This window comes from Sorex fumeus, unplaced genomic scaffold (genome assembly GCF_029834395.1).
Source record: "Sorex fumeus unplaced genomic scaffold, SorFum_2.1 ptg000003l, whole genome shotgun sequence".
Classification (NCBI taxonomy): Eukaryota; Metazoa; Chordata; class Mammalia; order Eulipotyphla; family Soricidae; genus Sorex; species Sorex fumeus.
Genome location: NW_026606060.1, coordinates 48,662,658 through 48,680,132, shown reverse-complemented (window position 1 = coordinate 48,680,132; position 17,475 = coordinate 48,662,658). Strand labels below are relative to the sequence as shown.

At 44.0% G+C, this 17,475-nt stretch overlaps 1 protein-coding gene and 1 non-coding gene across 2 annotated transcripts in view; both read right to left on the bottom strand.

Moving 5' to 3' along the window:
- The window catches only part of UTP20 (UTP20 small subunit processome component), a 115,106-nt gene that overhangs the window by 21,395 nt on the left and 76,236 nt on the right, over window positions 1–17,475 (bottom strand). The window contains exons 39-46 of the mRNA XM_056116487.1: window positions 13,098–13,237; window positions 12,544–12,626; window positions 10,524–10,813; window positions 8,677–8,816; window positions 8,291–8,447; window positions 5,397–5,495; window positions 2,522–2,689; window positions 770–936 (exon numbers count right to left, since the gene is read on the bottom strand). Of these exons, the coding sequence (XP_055972462.1) occupies window positions 770–936; window positions 2,522–2,689; window positions 5,397–5,495; window positions 8,291–8,447; window positions 8,677–8,816; window positions 10,524–10,813; window positions 12,544–12,626; window positions 13,098–13,237 (1,244 nt within the window). The remainder of the gene's footprint in view (window positions 1–769; window positions 937–2,521; window positions 2,690–5,396; window positions 5,496–8,290; window positions 8,448–8,676; window positions 8,817–10,523; window positions 10,814–12,543; window positions 12,627–13,097; window positions 13,238–17,475) is intronic.
- On the bottom strand, window positions 3,293–3,398 carry LOC130029114 (U6 spliceosomal RNA). The gene has a single exon (XR_008793276.1). It is a non-coding gene; the product is annotated as a U6 spliceosomal RNA (small nuclear RNA).

The following is a 17,475-nucleotide window of genomic DNA, read 5'->3' as shown; positions in this document are numbered from 1 at the left end:
CCACATTCCAGAAGAAGAAAGCAAAATCCCAAAGGAAGTGTGTCAGGAAGGTACTTTTTTTTTTTTTAGTATTTTTTTTTCTTTTTGGTTCACCCAGCAATGCTCAAGTATTACTCCTGGCTCTGCACTCAGGAATTACTCCTGGCAGTGCTTGGAGGACCATATGAGATGCTGGGGATTGAACCAGGGTCGGCTGCTTACAAGGCAAATGCCCTACCTACTGTACTATCGATCCAGCCATCTACAGTAATTTTTAAAGTCCTAATCAATAAGTGGGATGGGGTCAGAGCAATAACTCAGTGGCTAAGGCACCTGCCTTGCACTCGGCCAATCCGGGTTCAATCCCTGTCATCCCACATGATCCCCTGAGCCCACCAGGAGTGATCCCTGAGTATGGCACCAGAGCTAAGTCCTGAGCACCACCGGGTGTGGCCCCCAAACAAAAACATAAACCAAATCAATGGGAAGGATTTACATAACTCTAGCCTAACTCTGATCCAATCCGTATGTAAAATAATGGGACCAGAGCAGGGCGTAACTGCATAACTGGCTGCCATCACACTCTCTCTCTGGTCAGATCAGTGACCTCTCGTCGAGATGGATCTCTTGATCGCAGCATCACCTTAGTAGCATCCTCTTATAACTCAGGTGAATGGGAATGTTCTCATTTCTGCAACTGATTGGCCTGACCCTTGGATGGTGAATGAGAAGATAGTGGCTGGGAAGATCCTCCCCGGGCACAGGATGGGCCGTTCGCTTTTGAACTTACTTTTCTTTCTCTGTTAACAGTGGAAGGTTTTCGCTGACCAAGCCATAACTGAGCAGCAGGATGGATTCTGTTGTCATTTCCTGGTTTACAATTAGCCCCGAAATGATTCGACGTAAAGTTTCGTGAACTTTCCGGGCTAGTTTTAAACTCGTGGTGTTTTGCAAGATCTAAAGGCAAACATAAACATCGCACTGAAGTTTAACATTTGTAGCCAATGATAGTTTTATACATGCCTGCTAAGTGTTCATGGTTAACTTAATTAAAAAAAAAAAAGAAAGAAAAGACATTCTCAGTGATATTTCAAACAAGTATACAAATGCATCCGGGCAGGGCCTCTGGATTTCTTGCTAAGATATGATGTGGTACATTTTTTTTTTTTTTTTTTTTGCTTTTTGGGTCACACCCGGCAATGCACGGAGGCTACTCCTGGCTCTGCACTCAGGAATTACTCCTGGCTGTGCTCAGGGGACCATATGGGATGCTGGGAATAGAACCTGGGTCGGCTGCATGCAAGGCAAATGCCCTACCTGCTGTTCTATCGCTTCAGCCCCACAATGTGGTACTTTTAAGACATCAACCTTTCAAGTACATTAAAGCAGGTGAACAAATCACATATGGAACCAAAAAAAATGCAGTCATTATGCATAGGGAACTAGGCTGAAGTCGCATATGACGGCCAAGCCTCTGGGTTGACACTGGTCTCTGAGCCACAATAGGGACCATGAAAGCCAGCATGGGACTTGGCATCCGAGGGCGGTTCCCTTGCCCTGGGACTGAACACTGAAAGCCTCGATCCCCAGAGGGACTTGGTAACATACATGAAAAAGGTATGAGCTCTGTTGAGACTCTCTCACCCTTAAACCATAACTAACACTCTGAGGTCAGGCCTGGGGTCACTCTGCGGACATTCCAGGAGCGCTGAGTTCATCTAGCAGCAAACCAGTCAAAATCAGAGTTAAAGCATGTCATGGGCTAGTGCCTTCTGCTTTAGTTTTAGTTATAAGGTAAAAAAAAGGTAAAGGTAAAGGCCCTCCCGTTGATCGTCGATTTGCTCGAGCGGGCCCAGTAACGTCTCCATTGGAGACTTTGTTGTTACTGTGTCTGGCATATCCAATACTCTCAGTAGCTTGCCGGGCTCTCCGAGAGGGGCGGAGGAATCGAACTCGGGTCGGCCATGTTGGCCGCTTGTAAGGCGAACGCCCTACCCGCTGTGCTATCGCTATAAAATTCTAATAAAATAAATGAAAAAATATGTTTTTTGAATGCCCACCCCTATGACAGGCAGAAAGATGTGAATTTGATGTGAACTACAGTCCCTGCCCAGAGGAAGACAGAACGAAGGAAAAAATATAAAAGAGGAAAGAGATGATGAGCTTTGGGTCAGAAAGACCTCAGCACTGACTTTGCTCCTTCATCACACCCCATTCTACTTTTCTGAGCTTGCGTATCTCTAAGAAGGAAGTTCCCTGAATCTCATGTCAATCTGAAGAGAGAGTGAATGCAGAGAACATGAGCTTAGCAAATGCCCATATTCACTCTGGCAGCCTGAGAGAACTGGTCCCCCTGGGCCATGTATCAGCGTCTGCAGCCTGTGCTCAAGCATTTCGGTTCCCATCAGTAGCTCTGACACCTGGAGCCGGTGCCCAGCTCAGGTGGTGGCTTGTGACCGAGAGTCCCAAGTCCCGGTCTGCCGCCACGGGAAGGGCTGCAGGCTCCATCCTGAACTCCAGAGCAGCCCCTCTGAGTCCTTACCTCTTTCAGCGGGATGATGAGTTTCGTCACCTGCTCTTTCCCTAGGAACCTGCCCAGGATTTCGTAGGAGTCATAACTCTTGCTGCGTCGGGCCTCCATGACTTTCGAAAGGATCTGCTTGACCTCCTTCTCCTCAGCGACGGCACCGAACAACTCGTGATTGAAAATCTTTAAGGGAGAAAAGCCAAATGGCCATTATGTGCCCTCAGCAGGCCATGCTAACATAAGCTGCTACGGGTTAGGCGCGGCCCAAGTCAGGAAGACACTGTGGATTTGAGACTAGGTGGGGTTTCCCTCTCTCTTCCCCTTTGATTGCAGTTCAGGGACCAATCAGTCTAAAACAAATCTGGGAGGGCCTCGGATAAGGCTCAGTGGGAGAGCTCACGCCCGGCGTCTGTGAGGCCCTCGGTTCAAGACACCACGACAAGGAAATAAAAACCCCCAACAGACACAGAAAAACATAGCAGTCCCCATTTCTTCAAGGTTTTGCTTCCCCCAGTTTCAGTTCAGTTACTGTGGCCCATCTTGGTGTAAAAATATCACAGTACTATTAAAATACTAAGATGCTATGAGAGACCACATCCCTTAGCTTTTTCTTTTTTTTGAAGTAAAACAGATTGTATTTGGAGATTTTGAAGGGAAGGAGGAAGAGAAACTGGGAGAGAGTGGAGAGTAACATGTTCAAGTGACAACCCGGGCTTCTCCAGGGGGCGAAGAGAGCCCCTACACAACATCCCAGTATTAGAAATGAAAGCATGAAAGTACACATCTAAAAATATAGAATGCTTCATGAACTGGCGTGTCATCCTTGTGCAGGGCCATGCTAATCTTTTCTATATCATTCCAATTTTAGTCTATGTGCTGCTGAAGAAAGTGCCCTAACTTAGTGTTTTAAAAACTCAAATTTTTTTAAAAACAAAAGATAGAAATTTGGTCTCTTTTTAAAAAAATCTTTTTTTTTTTTTTTTGATTGTAATTTGTTTGGGTTTTCAGCCACAACTGGCTTACTCCTGGCTCTGCATTCAGGAATCACTCCTGGTGGGGCTTGGGGTGGGGGATGGAGGTCAGGGTGGGGTGGGCAACCCCACTGTACAGTCTCTCCAGTCCTCTCCTGTCTTTTCTGACAGCATATTCTTTAATGGATCTATTTTGTCATTGGTGACACTTGTTAATTTCTTATTTCAATTATATATCCAACTTTCTGTAGGTATGAAATGGACTAAAAGAGTGCAAACGAGGCATACTATTTATACCAAGGTTTAAGACCTCCAAGATCCTAGGAGGTCTTGGACCACATCTCCTCTGAGGACCAGGTGGGATGACTATTTGGAAACTCTGGAAGGTTGTTTTGCTTGCAGGCCACATCCTGTGGAGCCCAGAGGCTACTTCTGTCACCTGCTTGGACAGGGTGACTGCTCCCTGGGGTGCTCAGGGAACACGGCAGTGCAGAGGGTCAAACCATGCACTCTTGTCCTCTGAGCTCTCTCTCCACTCCCTGAAGGTTTATAAGGGGTAGGGGCTGTTAAAAGCATACGCTATAAAGGTATAATATGCCCTCCCCCACACCCACTCACACATACACAGATACACACACACAATACGTAGGAGGGAGATCCTCTGATAATAAAAAAATAGGTTTTCTCTTTTAACAAAAACTAGAGATGTGAGTCATTGGTAAAGTGCATTTAGGAGACCTATGGGTTTGGTCCCTGGCACTGCAATTTAAAAAACAAGAAAAGAAAATAAAAAAAAAAAAAAAGAAAAATTTCTACAAGGGCCAGGAAGAATGTTTGAAAGGCTGAAGCGGCATATGTGACAATCCCGGGCCCCGGGTTCAATTCCCGGCACTGCACGGCACCAAGAATAGCCGGGTATTGCTGGTGGGCCCAGCATGGCTGGGGAAGTCGGAAAGCACAGCCTAATCATAGAGCTGCAGAGGCTAGAGCGCCTGTCTGGCACTCACTAGGCCGCAGGTCTGATCCATGACACCAATATGGCTCCCTGAGCACAGCTGAGTATGCTTTCCTAGGCCCCAACACCACTGGGCCAACCTCCAAACCACCAAGCTCTAACCACTGGGCAGAGGATGGCTGGGAGTGGCCTGTGGGCACCCCCAGCACTGCCTGGGAAGCACCAAAAACAAAACAAAACCAAAAAATGGAGGAAATTCTCATCATACATACACTTTAGTTTATCAAGATTAAAATCTATAACTCAAAATGTTAGTGTCCGGAATTTTAATAAACAGATGCTTATGTGGCAAAATTTGTCTTCCTAATCTATTCCCCCAAATCTCACTGCATATGATTTTAAAAAGACTTCGTTTTCACAATCAGAAATAAAGCACTCCTGAGTGGGCTTTTTATATGCAACCCCTAGACCACATCTCTGATTTGGTGTTTTGTTTTGGGTTCACACCCAGTGATGCTCCTGGCCCTGTCATCAGGGATCACTCCTGGTGGGGCATGTGGGACAATAAGGGGTATTGGGGACTGAATTCAGGTTGGCTGCATGCAAGGCAAGCATACTCCCCACTGTAGTTTTTCTCCATCCTCTAATGATTTTTTCAAAAAGGGGCTCTTTTGAAGCAACTGAAATTTTTATTTCAAAAGCTTTAGATACACAACACCAACTTTCCACGCTTCCTTGAATCTTACCTTACATTTTTTTTTAAGCAGAGCTGGGGATCAGACCTAGGACTCATGCCTGCAAGGCACATACATGAATATTAACTTTTTAAACCTCCGCTAATTTAAAAGAAGAGATGGTGCAAAATTTCATTTTTACAGGCAACTCTTTTACTTCCTGTTTTGTGAACCGATCTGTGTCCTTTGCCCACTTAAAAAGAACTAGAATCCCTTTCTCCAAATCTTACCTCAATCATTATATTTAAGCAGGAGTCCAGATCCCCGACCTGCAGCTTGCTGGTGAGACCTTGTAGTAACATGTGGACGGTGAAAGTCAGCACGTGGACCTGAAACAAAATGCATAAGGGGATGAGTGGGCCAAGACTCACTAGGCTAGAAGCAGAAGCACCATGAAGACAGCTGATATCCTGTCATCCTGCAAGGAGAGCACTGGGGCAGACCACCCCAATGGGCATCACTTGGTACAGAAAATGTTCAAAAGCACATTCCCAGCCCAGAACCTAAGCCTGAACTACCTCAGCCAATGGCTTATAAAGAAAGACACAAGAGGTTTGAGCTTCCGAATCTGTTGATTTGGGAGTGTGTGAGTGATAAATGCAATGAAATAGGATGCAAAAAAAAAGGTTACAAAGGAAAGAAATAAGTCCTGCCTTCAATAGTCACCATAACTAACATTCCTAAGAGCCCACTAAGAGTGAGTCTCAGGGTTCCTACCCCACATACACTGAATCATTTAATCCTCCCTCACTGGATCTAAGGTGTGGGTCTGATTAGGAAGCCAGGGAACAGAGAGGTCACATACCTTGCCAGGTGACACAGGTAGGACCTGAAACCTGTTCTACACTGCAAGGCTGTCAGCATCCTTTTCACTGCTTTCAGAGCTGTAAACTATTGGGCAGTGGCCTGACCACCGGCTAGGGAGATGTCTTTGTGAACTAATGGACTGGATCGCCTTGGGTAGTGCTGGGGATTGAACAGGGCCTCACACGGGCAGGGTCAGCACACCTGGCCCTCGATTTTAAAGCAGCTTCCTGTGTATATACGTGTGATCTTTTAAATACTTTTTATTTAGTTAAACTACTTGCTGAAACTTTATGTATACTTAAAAAAAAATCCTTTTGAGGAGAATAAAGAATGACAGGTAAAGGTTTCAGCAGCGTTTACATGATTAATACTAAAAAACGCACGAGCTCTCTCTTTCATTTTAAGAGTTAATAATTTCAAAATTAATTCAATAATTAATGGATGGATTTGAAGACCAGATGGTTTAGGTGCTGTAGCGATAGCACAGCGTAGGGTAGGGCGTTTGCCTTGCATGCTGCTCACCCGGGTTTGATTCCCAGAATCCCATATGGTCCCCTGAGAAACTCTAGGAATAATTCCTGAGTGCATTAGCTAGGAGTAACCCCTGTGTATTGCCGGGTGTGACCCTAAAAGAAAAACAAAAAGACTAGATGGTTTAGAGGTGCAATTATTTATTTATTTATTTATTTAGGGGCTTTTTGGGTCACACAGAAGTTACTTTTGGTTCTGTGCTTAGGAATTACCCCTGGTGTTGCTCACGGGACCATATGGGATGCCAGGGATTGAATCTGGGTTGACCTTGTGCAAGGCAAAACACCCAACTTACTGTACTATCGCTCTTGCCTTTGGTCCCCAAAGGGCTTCATTTAAACACCCCTGGTGCTGCGGTGCCATGTGAGGATAAGCCCTAACACAGAGATGCTGGCCCAAACCTGTCTGCCGGGCATGCAGCAGAGCGCCTCTGCCATGCTGGCTCAGAGGCTGGGCAAACACAGACACCAAGGGGGTACCAGCCCCAGGGAAGGCGGAGACTCCCCACCCTGCCTCTCCCTTCAAGCACAGCCATCAGGTTAGGACGCGACCCTGCTGTGGTGCTACTAGGGAAGAACACACGGAGTTGAGTACCACCAACCCCTAGGGGAAATGCACTGATGCTTCCAGAGGGAGAGAATTCACGACCTTCCTCTCTCCCACACTCGGGAAGTCTGTACGTGATGGCAGGGAACCGACTCTGGCATTCTGAGAGGAGGGACCAACCAACTCCTCTGCTCTTCTCTTTCTTATTGGCTGCTCCTTGGCCCTTCCTGTGAGCACAGTTCTGCGAAGTGCGTGTGACTAAGCAAACAGGCTGGGCCTCCCACCTTTCTAGCTGAAGGGTGGGCTGCAACAGAAGGGTGATGTTAAGTGTGTGCAGAAAGGAGAGGAGGAGGAAAGAACCCAGCGGAAGTTTTAGACGCAGAAAGGCCTAAATTTTGCGTTTCTAACATGCTCCCAAGGGGTCACGTTTCCAGGCTCACACGGGGAGCTATGAGGAGACAGCAGGTCCCAAGTACCCCCAATTGCTTTGTATTCTCTAATTACTCACACACTCTGTATCCTGTTCCACTCGTATAATCTGGCCCTCCTACTGCTGGGGTGCACGTCACATGCTTGCCCTTCTGGCTATTTCTGACATCATTTGCAGGCCCTAAGATACGGGCAGATGGGCTGCAGGTCGCAGACAAGAAGCACACGTGTGTCCTGTTGGGTACGAGGCCAGACCAATAATTTCATGGTCTTATACAGCCCACAGGCGGGACATTTCCATCCAGCCTAAAACAACTATGTCTGTTCTTTACTGCTGACATGTGCAGGGACATATCCAATATATGCCTAGTAGGAATTTTATTAATAATTAAGAGAAGATTAAACTTGTTATCAAGTGATTTGGAGAAAAATAGAGAGGTTATTTATCCCAGGCTGATAGACCTTAAAAAAAATCAACTTTAGAAGCATTGAAAAAAGCATATTCGGCTGGAGAGGGGGGTTAAAGGGCTTGTCCTGTATTCTGCTGACCCCAGTCCAAATCCTCAGCACCACAGATGGTCCACCCAAGACTAACTCCTAAGCACAAAGCCAAGAAGCGCTCTTGAGTATAAACCAAAAAATAAAATAAACTAAAAAGCATAGCTTAAAGACACTGAATAGAAACTTCTGAATATTCTTGCTTGAATTTATGTTACTGGAGACAGACCCAAAGGATTGAAACTTAGTGTTCAAATGGCAGATATGTGAATTTCAATTCATCTTAGTAAACAAAGCACGTGATGTAACACACCTGATATCCCCGGACAAGGGTGCTCTGTAATTCCTTCAAAATGTACTGTAGGTAATGCACACCCAGATCCTCTATTATCTTTGCCAGAGTGCTGCGTGCAATGTCTCTGATCTCCTGGGCTCTGTTCTTGAGGAGTGCACACACTTTCAGCAAAATACTAGAAGGCGAGACATTTGAAAACAAATCGAATGAACAGAAATCGAGAAAAACCTAAACATCCTTTGTCTCGTAATTGCTTGTGACCCAGGTTTCCCAACGAAGATTCTAAACCACAGCAAACCATATCAGAACTTCTCGTCTCCCTGACAAAAAGAGACTCGCAAGTCAGGGAGGAAGGAGAAATTTCTGAGTTTCCCCGACCTCTCCGAATCTGCCGCGCTACGTACCTTGGCAGATTCGCTTCCAAGACTTCGCGTGGGAGGGACTGCATCAGCTTAACCATGGCAAAAGCCAGGGGAACTCGAACCACTTCTTCGTCATTCACAACCTTCGATTTTATGAGCTTGTGCTCTTCCTCCCTCTTAGTCTGAAAGAAAAAAAAGACAAAACCAGATAAATCGAAATGAGCGGGACCAGGAGCCAAGCCACACTAACCTTCTGCAACATCTGGCTTTTGAGCCATTAGCAAAGGAAATCAAGAGTTTCTCCAGGTGGTCCCCCGGGGACCCTATGTGAAGCTGGGGATTGATCCTGGGTGAGGTGTGTGTAAGGCAAACGGTACTATGGCTCTGACCCCTGAAGATCTGATTTTTTTTGGGGGGGTGAGGGGGTGAGGGGTCATGTTCAGGGCTTATTCCTGGCTCTGAGCTCTGAGATCTCTCATGGTGGTGCTCAGGGTACCATATAGGGTGCTGGGGATAGAACCCGGGTCAGTCCTGTGCAAGACAAATGCCCTACCTGCTGTACTATCTCTCTGATCCTGAAAGATGAGTCTTTCGAGAGAGATTATGTTCATTTCTAAGTTTTGTGTTTTAATACAACAATTATGCCACTTAGGATAACTCTTTAAAATTATAAAATAAAAATGAGAACATTCTTCGTAAGCACGAGAGACAGTTCATGGGGGTGAGGGCATGCGTTACATGCAAGTGATCTGGGTTATGTTTTGCGGAGGGGGACCATATCCAGCAATACTCAGAGGTTACTCGTAACTCTGTGCTCGGGAATTACTCCTGGCGGTGCTGGGGGACCATAAGGGATACTGGGGATTGAACCCAGGTCAGCCGCGTGCAAAGCGAATGCTCTCCCCACTGTACTATTGCTCCAGCCCCGTGATCTGGGTTTGATCCCAGCAATACATGGTTCATTGAGCCCTGCTGGGAGTGCACCCTGAGCACAGAGCCCCACGCTTGGTATGACCCCCAAACAAAAAGATATCAAAACAAATGAAAACAAATTTTCTGTTAAGTAACAATACTTGGTTTTGTCTCTTTTTCAGGGCCAGGGATTGGATCCTGGTCTTTTGCACACAAGGCATGCATTTTACCACTGAGCCACATTCCAGGCCCCAAGACTACTTGGAAGTATGTAAACATCACAGAAAAATCTATGTCAATTGGGATTTTTATGTATTTGATTGACATTATTGGTGTATTAGACGTGCAGTGTCTCAAATAAGGTTTATTCACAACTCCACCACACCACCCTCCCAAAAAAATAATCACCAAGTCAATACATCAGACCAAGCATTGGCAAACTTTTCCCGTAAAGCAACTGTGAGTATTTCTGCTCCATAGTAGCCACTGAAGCTACTCACCTCTGCACCTCATTTACCAGGTAAAAAGGGTAACTGTGTGTTAATAGAACTTTATTTGCAAAAACAGTGGCGCACAGGTTTTTACTTGGGGTGCCTTTGCTGACCCTGAGGAGGAGGGGGCATGCATCCCTTTGTGTGAGCCCGGCTGACTCAGGGAGAGAGGAAGTTTTGCACAATTCGGCAGTGGTCAAGAAGCAGAAAAGTAGAAAAGAGGGTAATTGGTAACAAGGCTTTCTGGAAATGGAACTCCTCTGAGTATGTACCTTGGAGACGGAAAGCAACTAGCTCTTCTATCAGGATCACAGTAAAGGAGAATTCACTGCTTCTTTGTAGCAGTGAATGAGCCTGAAGGTGACCAGTGAGAGAAGTGAAGAAATGAAGAGAAGGAACAAATGAAAGCTAAATTCGACTGATAACAGAAACCTCAGAGTGGCAGGACCCACAAACCCCCAAGTTCACAGGGAACAGAACTATTACCGTAGATGCCAGGCACTTGTGAAGTCTGGGCAGAATATCCCCCGTAATGGTGCTTTGGATGTTCTTAATTGTTCTCTCCAGCTCTTCCTTATTCCGCGGAAGGGTTGCGACGGACGTTGGGACAGCCTCAGCTTCCTCAGCTGCTGTCCCTTCCCCATCAGCAGGCTCAGGGTTCTCCAGGTCTTTATTGTTATCTGACAAGTCCTTACATCCATTTTCCATCTCTTCCTCAGTCATTTGTTCTAACTCCATGACTTCTTGCTCTTCTAACTCAATCGCTTCTATTGTGTCTACGTTTAGAAAACAACAAAGTCACCTTAAATCAAATAAGGATTAGGTTAAATCAATTAGGTTAAGGAGTCTATTCCAAAAACAACTCATAAAAACATCTAATCATCAACTAGGGAGAATCAGTGTAAAAGCTGAGGAAAGAGCAGTACAAAGGAGGGCTTTTTGTGTGTGTGTGTGTGTGTGTGTGTGTGTGTTGTAAAGTTTAGCATCAAATGAGTACCTAATGCCAGAGACAAATAACCCAAAAAATTATAAAACCTGGAGTATAAGTGTGGGGTACTTTGGGAACACACTGGCTTACTGGCGCAGGTCAGTCTCACTCAAAAGCTCTCACAGGATGGTGGAGGAACGTATCTCAAAGAGAATCTGTATTCATGAGCCCACAAATCAGTAGCAGCCAACCGTTCTGTAGAGCTGTCCTTATGGGGCTGGAATGATAGTACGATAGGCATGGCACTTGCCTTGTACACTGCCAACCAGGGTTTTGATCTCTGTCATCCCATGTGGTCCCCTGAACACCACCCAGGGTGATCCCTGAACATAGTCCTGTGCACTGCCAAATGTGCCCGCCCCCCACCCCAGCTCTAACTCCCCAAAAAATTCAAAACAAAAAATGAAATGTCCCTTATGAATGGGTTAAGTTGACTGAAGAACATTAGGCAATCCTGGATGTGGGCTCACCAACTTCAGCCCAATGGCTTTTGAATTCTGTACCACCCAATAGAGTTGCTTCATACCTTGCAAGGCTACGGTGAGACCTAAGTAAAGTCTTTGATGTACCTAAATTATGTATCTGACACACTTCCCAAACCATAATTTTGGGGGAGGGTCACAACCAGCTGTGTGCAGGGCTTATTCCTGGCTCTGCACTCAGGGATCACTCCTGATAGGCTAGGGGAAGGGGAGACCATATGGAACGTCAGGGAACCTGGTTCAGCGGGTAAGAGGCAAACAACCTATTGGCTATACTATCCCTTGGCCCTCTAATTATTCATATAATTTTATATTTATATTGATGTAATTGGACTGGAGTGATAGCACAGTGGGTAGGGCGCTTGCCTTGCACACGGCCAAGCCTGCCGACCAGGGTTCGATTCCTCTGCCCTTCTCAGAGAGCCCAGCAAGCTACTGAGAGTATCTCACCTGCACGGCAAAGCCTGGCAAGCTACCTGTGATGTATTCGATGTGCCAAACACAGTAACAAGTTTCACAATGGAGATGTTACTGGGCCCGCTCGAGGAAATCGATGAACAACGGGAGAACAGTGACAGTGATATCGAGTTTTGGGGCCACACCCTAGGTGATGCTCAGGGCTTACTCCTGACTCTAACTTCAGGGACCACTCCTGAAGGTGCTGGGGGACCGTATGAGGTGCTGGTGATTGAACCTGGCAAGTGCCCACTTGCTGTACTATCCCCATTCCAATTATTTTCTTAAAGTTTCTTTATTGTTAAATGTGTAACCCACACAAATAAGAGTGACAAAATTGGATCACTATGTAAATAATCTATAGTCCACGTATTTTTTACCTGTACATGTCAGACGAGTCTATTTTATTGTTAAATAAGATTTTAAAAAATATGCTACTATTCATTAGAACTTTCAGCTTATTCACTGGTTGTTCTTTCAACTGCAGAAATGGGAAATAAATTTTTACATGTATAATTCATGATTGTCAGTTATAAAAAAACCGATGGAAATCTAGTTTAAGAAGTTTCCAAAAACTTACTTTCACCATTCTGAATTTTTCTCATTTGTTCTTCAAGGCTTTTGTGGTCAAAGTGGAATGCATCTAACACTATTACTAGCAAACTGTTAAAAAGAAAAAGATACAAAGTAATGTTTGTTTGATGTATAATATCGATTGATTAAAAATGAGGAAATTTAAAGACTTACCTATATTAAAATCATGACACATAGAGTACCTTTACTATTTAGTCAATTCTTAGAAAAAGCTCAGAGTTCTATGATCAGGTTCCCCTCAATTTTTTGAAGTTTGAAGGAAACTGCATTGAATATGTAGACTAATTTAACAAGATGTCTTTGCAGTGATAAATCTATTCATTCAAGAATGTGGTCTTTATAATAAAATCTCTCTTGTCCTTCATTATTTTTACTAGATCTAGGCACTTTTTTTTATCTATGGTTTAAAGTATTTTTAATTTTAATAAACATCAACAAAACCCTACAAATATAAAGTAAAAGTTGAGAACATAGGAAAGGTACTTTAAAAAACATTTCAAGATTTACATTAAAAACACAAAACAGTGACTTTGACCATACCTCACACCTAACTTTTGATTGATCTGTCCCGTTTGCAAGACATGAATGAAGTGTTTCAAGTAATAGATATATGCTGACCAGGAGAGATGCTTGCAAATCGCTCCAATAGCTTCAGTGGCAGCAATGGTTATATTTTCATGCTGTGTAACAATAAAAAAGCAAAAGCATCAACACAAAATATGCATTTGCTAATAAAATGCATAGTGAACTTGGTAAATCAAATAGCCTAGACAGCAGGAGATCAGCAACTATGGCAAGGAAGATCCAAACTATAGTTTCCTCCATGTTCTAGGAATTAGAGGAATAACAGCATCCTTTGAGGGCTACTAATACATTAAATGTTCTCTGAACTTTATGAAGGAATTCTGCTCCACTCAGACTTCCCTGATGAGTTCAAGCCTACACACGCTGAATGAAGTTGATTCAATGTATACAATGCCGCAAATGCTTATGTTCATTTAAGCATTCAAAAGTACACTGTCTTAGAGATGCGCTGTCCTGTGTGATGGAGAAAAGGAACTGGAGTCACTTTATAGCTTCAATGAGCAAAGCAGACAAACACATATGAGGCAGTTTTCAGACTCTGGACATCAAATAGTGCACGCCTATGACTTATGAAAGGGAACAAATGAAGTCAGCTGCTAATGATTCTAATTCACATGTGGAGAAAATTGTCAGGTCAGACATAGCACAGGAGAGGAAAGTCAACGGGAAGGTTTGAATCTGAGTCTAGGCAGTCTCCTTGAATTAAGGAGATAGACTTGAGGCTGTGGGAGCTTAAGGCCACACAAAAGAGTGTACAGGGGCCACAGTGATATTGAAAGATGCACAAACAGAGACTCAGATAAGTCCTCACTGGTATAGGAGAGTAAGGGCTAAGGGACAAAGGGTAAGAACTACTGAAAAGAATCAGACAGAACAGCTGTCAGAGATCACACTGGGACAAGAACAATTCATGTTCTAAAATAAGTGAAAAATCATTCGATACACCCAGCCCGTAGTGTCTCAGTACTAGAGCCAAATTTGTCCTAAAGATGAATACATACAGAAAGACAAAGTTTGAGGTGTCAGGTATCTATCAGTTACCCAGAATAGAAAGTGGAAAAATGTTTCTAATGGGGAAAATCAACAGGAAGTGTGTGGCATTCACACACAGCTCTTACGGGTGCCCTCTATAGATTAGCCAAGGTTTGTTCAGCTTGCTAAAGGATTGCATACACTCACAGTACAGCAAATTAATGTTTCAGTGATTTACTTGTTAATAATGTACACACTTAAGCAGTATAGATATAATATTTTCTAACATAAAGCCAATATTCCCTTTCTTAGGGTAAAACACACATTTTCATACTCATAATGGACTGCTCAGATTTCCCCTTTAAATCTCTTCATCTGTGCCTGATTACTGATTTACAATTTGGTAGAATTCTAGGAAATTAGCTGTATTCATCTATCTGTGTGTAGATGTCACTGCTTCCATTAAAAAAAAAAAAACTGTCCCATATGTGAGATAAAAAAGAAATGCAGCCAGGGAACAAAGAATGGTCAAAGTCATAAGAACTGAAATTTTGTCTACAGAACTTAGCTCTTACGAGTCAGGGGAGTGGATGGTTGTTCGAGGGGTCCTTGGGGCACTAGTGGAAGGGTGGTGTTGGAATGATGTATGCATGAAAAGTATAATTAACAGTACTGTAAATTCCAGTATTCAATAACAATGGTTAAAAAAATAAAACTTTAAAAAGTCAAAAAAAAAATAGCAAGAGGAAGGCTTTCAAGGAAAGAAATGTTTTAAAAAGATTACATTATGGGGTTGAAGAGATGGACAGCAGGTAGGGTGCCTGCCACGCATACGGCTGACCTGGGCTCAATTCCCAGGCACCACCCTTGGTCTCTGGAGACCCACTAGAAGTTATCCCTGAGCACAGAGCCAGGAGAAAAACCTGAGAACTGTGCGGGCATGGTGTAGGCACAGCTATCCGCCCCCCCTCACCCCCCCACCAAAAGAAATGTTGTGAGGAACAAAGAATGACTTCTTGTAAGAAACAAGACAAACCAAAAGAAAACAAAACAGTATTTTTAACATACTGAATGGAGGGGTTATTAAACCTCTCAACCTAGATTCCCAGGGGCTGGAGTGATGGTACAGTGGGTAGGGTGTTTACCTAGCACATGGCCGACCTGGGTTCGATTCCCAGCATCCCATATGGTTCCCTGAGCACCACCAGGAGTAATTCCTGAGTGCTGAGTCAGGAGTAAGCCCTGTTCATCGCCAGGTGTGACCCAAAAAAGCAAAAGAAAAGAAGAAAAAAAAAATCTAGATTCCTAGCCCAGAAACATTGTCTTTCAAAATCAAAGTTGAGGAAAAAAACAGACAAAAACAAAAAGAGTTAGACAGGTAAGGTAAGGTACTTGCTTTGCATGTGACCAAGCTGGGTTCTATCCCTGGCACCTGTGTTGGTCCCCCAAAGCCCTGTCAGAAAAGATTTCTGAGCACAAAGCCAGAAATCAGCCCTGAGCACAGCTGAAGTATGGTTCCAAAACAAAACATAAAAACAAAAACCAATAAAGCCCTAGAACAACTAATTATCAACAGAACCATTACTACAAAAAAATTCAAGAAAGTCTTCATGTCAGCAATTAAAAAAAACTGGGTCAATAACGTGAAGGGAAGGAGATACAGCATAGCAAACAAGGTACTTGTCTTGCACTCAGTCAGCCTGAATTCAGTTCCCAGCACCCATATGGGCCCCCAAGTACCAGCAGGAGTGATCCCAGAGCACGGAGGCAGGAGTGAGCCCTGAGCACCACTGGGTGTGGCCCCCAAACAAAATAAATAAAGTAGAACCACATAAGAGAATGACGATTACTGGAAACTGTAAACATAAAAGCAAATGCAAAAGGTCTTTTCCTTATTAAGATTTGAAAAGAAAATACTTGCTTAAAGGCAAAAATAATTCTTACGGTGTAGGTTTTAACCAATGTAGAGATTAATACTTATGATAACTGCTAAGTCATGAGGGAAAAAATAAAATCATAAAAAACATAACTAATCCAACAGGAAAAGAGGAAAAAGAGGAGCCCGAGTGATAGCACAGTGGATCGTGCTCTTCTCTTGCCATGCATGTGGCTGAACCTGGGTTCAATCCCTGGCACTCCATATGGTCCCTCAAACACCACCAGGCAAAATTCCCAGTCTCAGAGCCAAGAGTAAGTTCTAAGCACAGACAGGTATATGCCTTTTTCTGCCAGCCTCCAAAAGAAAGAGGAAGGGCTGGAGTGATAGCACAGCAGATAGAGCGTTTGCCTTTCATGTGGCCAACCCGGGTTCGATTCCCAGCATCCCATATGGCTCTCCAAGCACTGCCAGGAGTAATTTCTGAGTGCAACGCCAGGAGTAACCCCCTGTGCATCTCCGGGTGTGACCCAAAAAGGAAAAAAAAAAGAGGAAAAAAGGGGGAGATGGAGCAAAAGGAAAATAAAACCACAATTGTGTATGTTAAACCTACTCCTATTACCACATTAAATGTAAATGGTCTAAAAACTAATTAAAAATAGGGGTGTCAGATTAGACTGAAAGAGAAGGATCTAGTTATAAGCTACCTAAAGAAGAAATAAACTTTAATTTAAAGTTATAGACAGGCAAAAATAGGGGCTGGAGCAATAGCACAGCAGGTAGGGCGTTTGCCTTGCATGTGGCCAACCCAGGTTCGAATCCCAGCATCCCATATGGTCCCATAAGCACTGCCAGGAGTGATTCACCAGGAGTGATTCCTGAGTGCAAATCCAGGAGTAACCCCTCAGTATCGCAGGTGTGACCCATAAAGGAAAAAAAGGCAAAAATTATATTAGGAATCAAAGCAAATTTTAAGTTATGCATTTCATTTATGTCTCTAATTTTACTGCTACCATGCTCTGTGCTGGTTGTGTTTGTTGCTCTTTAAAACAGATTTGTTTTGGTTTGGGGGCCACACCCAGTGGTGTTCAGTTCTGGCCCTGCACTCTGGAGTCACCCTGGCAGAGTTTGGAGAATCATATGGGGTGCCGGGGATTGAATCTGGGTCACCTGCATGCAAGGCAAGGGCCCTGCACATTGTACAATCTCTCCAGTCATCTTCAATACAGAATTTGAGGAAGAATTTCTTTCTGTACTTAAATAACTCTTTAAAAAATTTTAATATGCTGAAATTATAGAGAAAACTATCCTTAAAGAAGGTCATGTAATCAATCCAGTAGAAATTCAAGTCTCAAATCCTAATACTGGAGCCAGCGATACAGTACAAAGGACTGGAATGCATAGTAGGGGCCCAGGCCTGATCCCTGACACCTAGCCTCCTTAGCATCACTGCTGGGTGTAGCCCTGGAGGTCACCAGCACCACA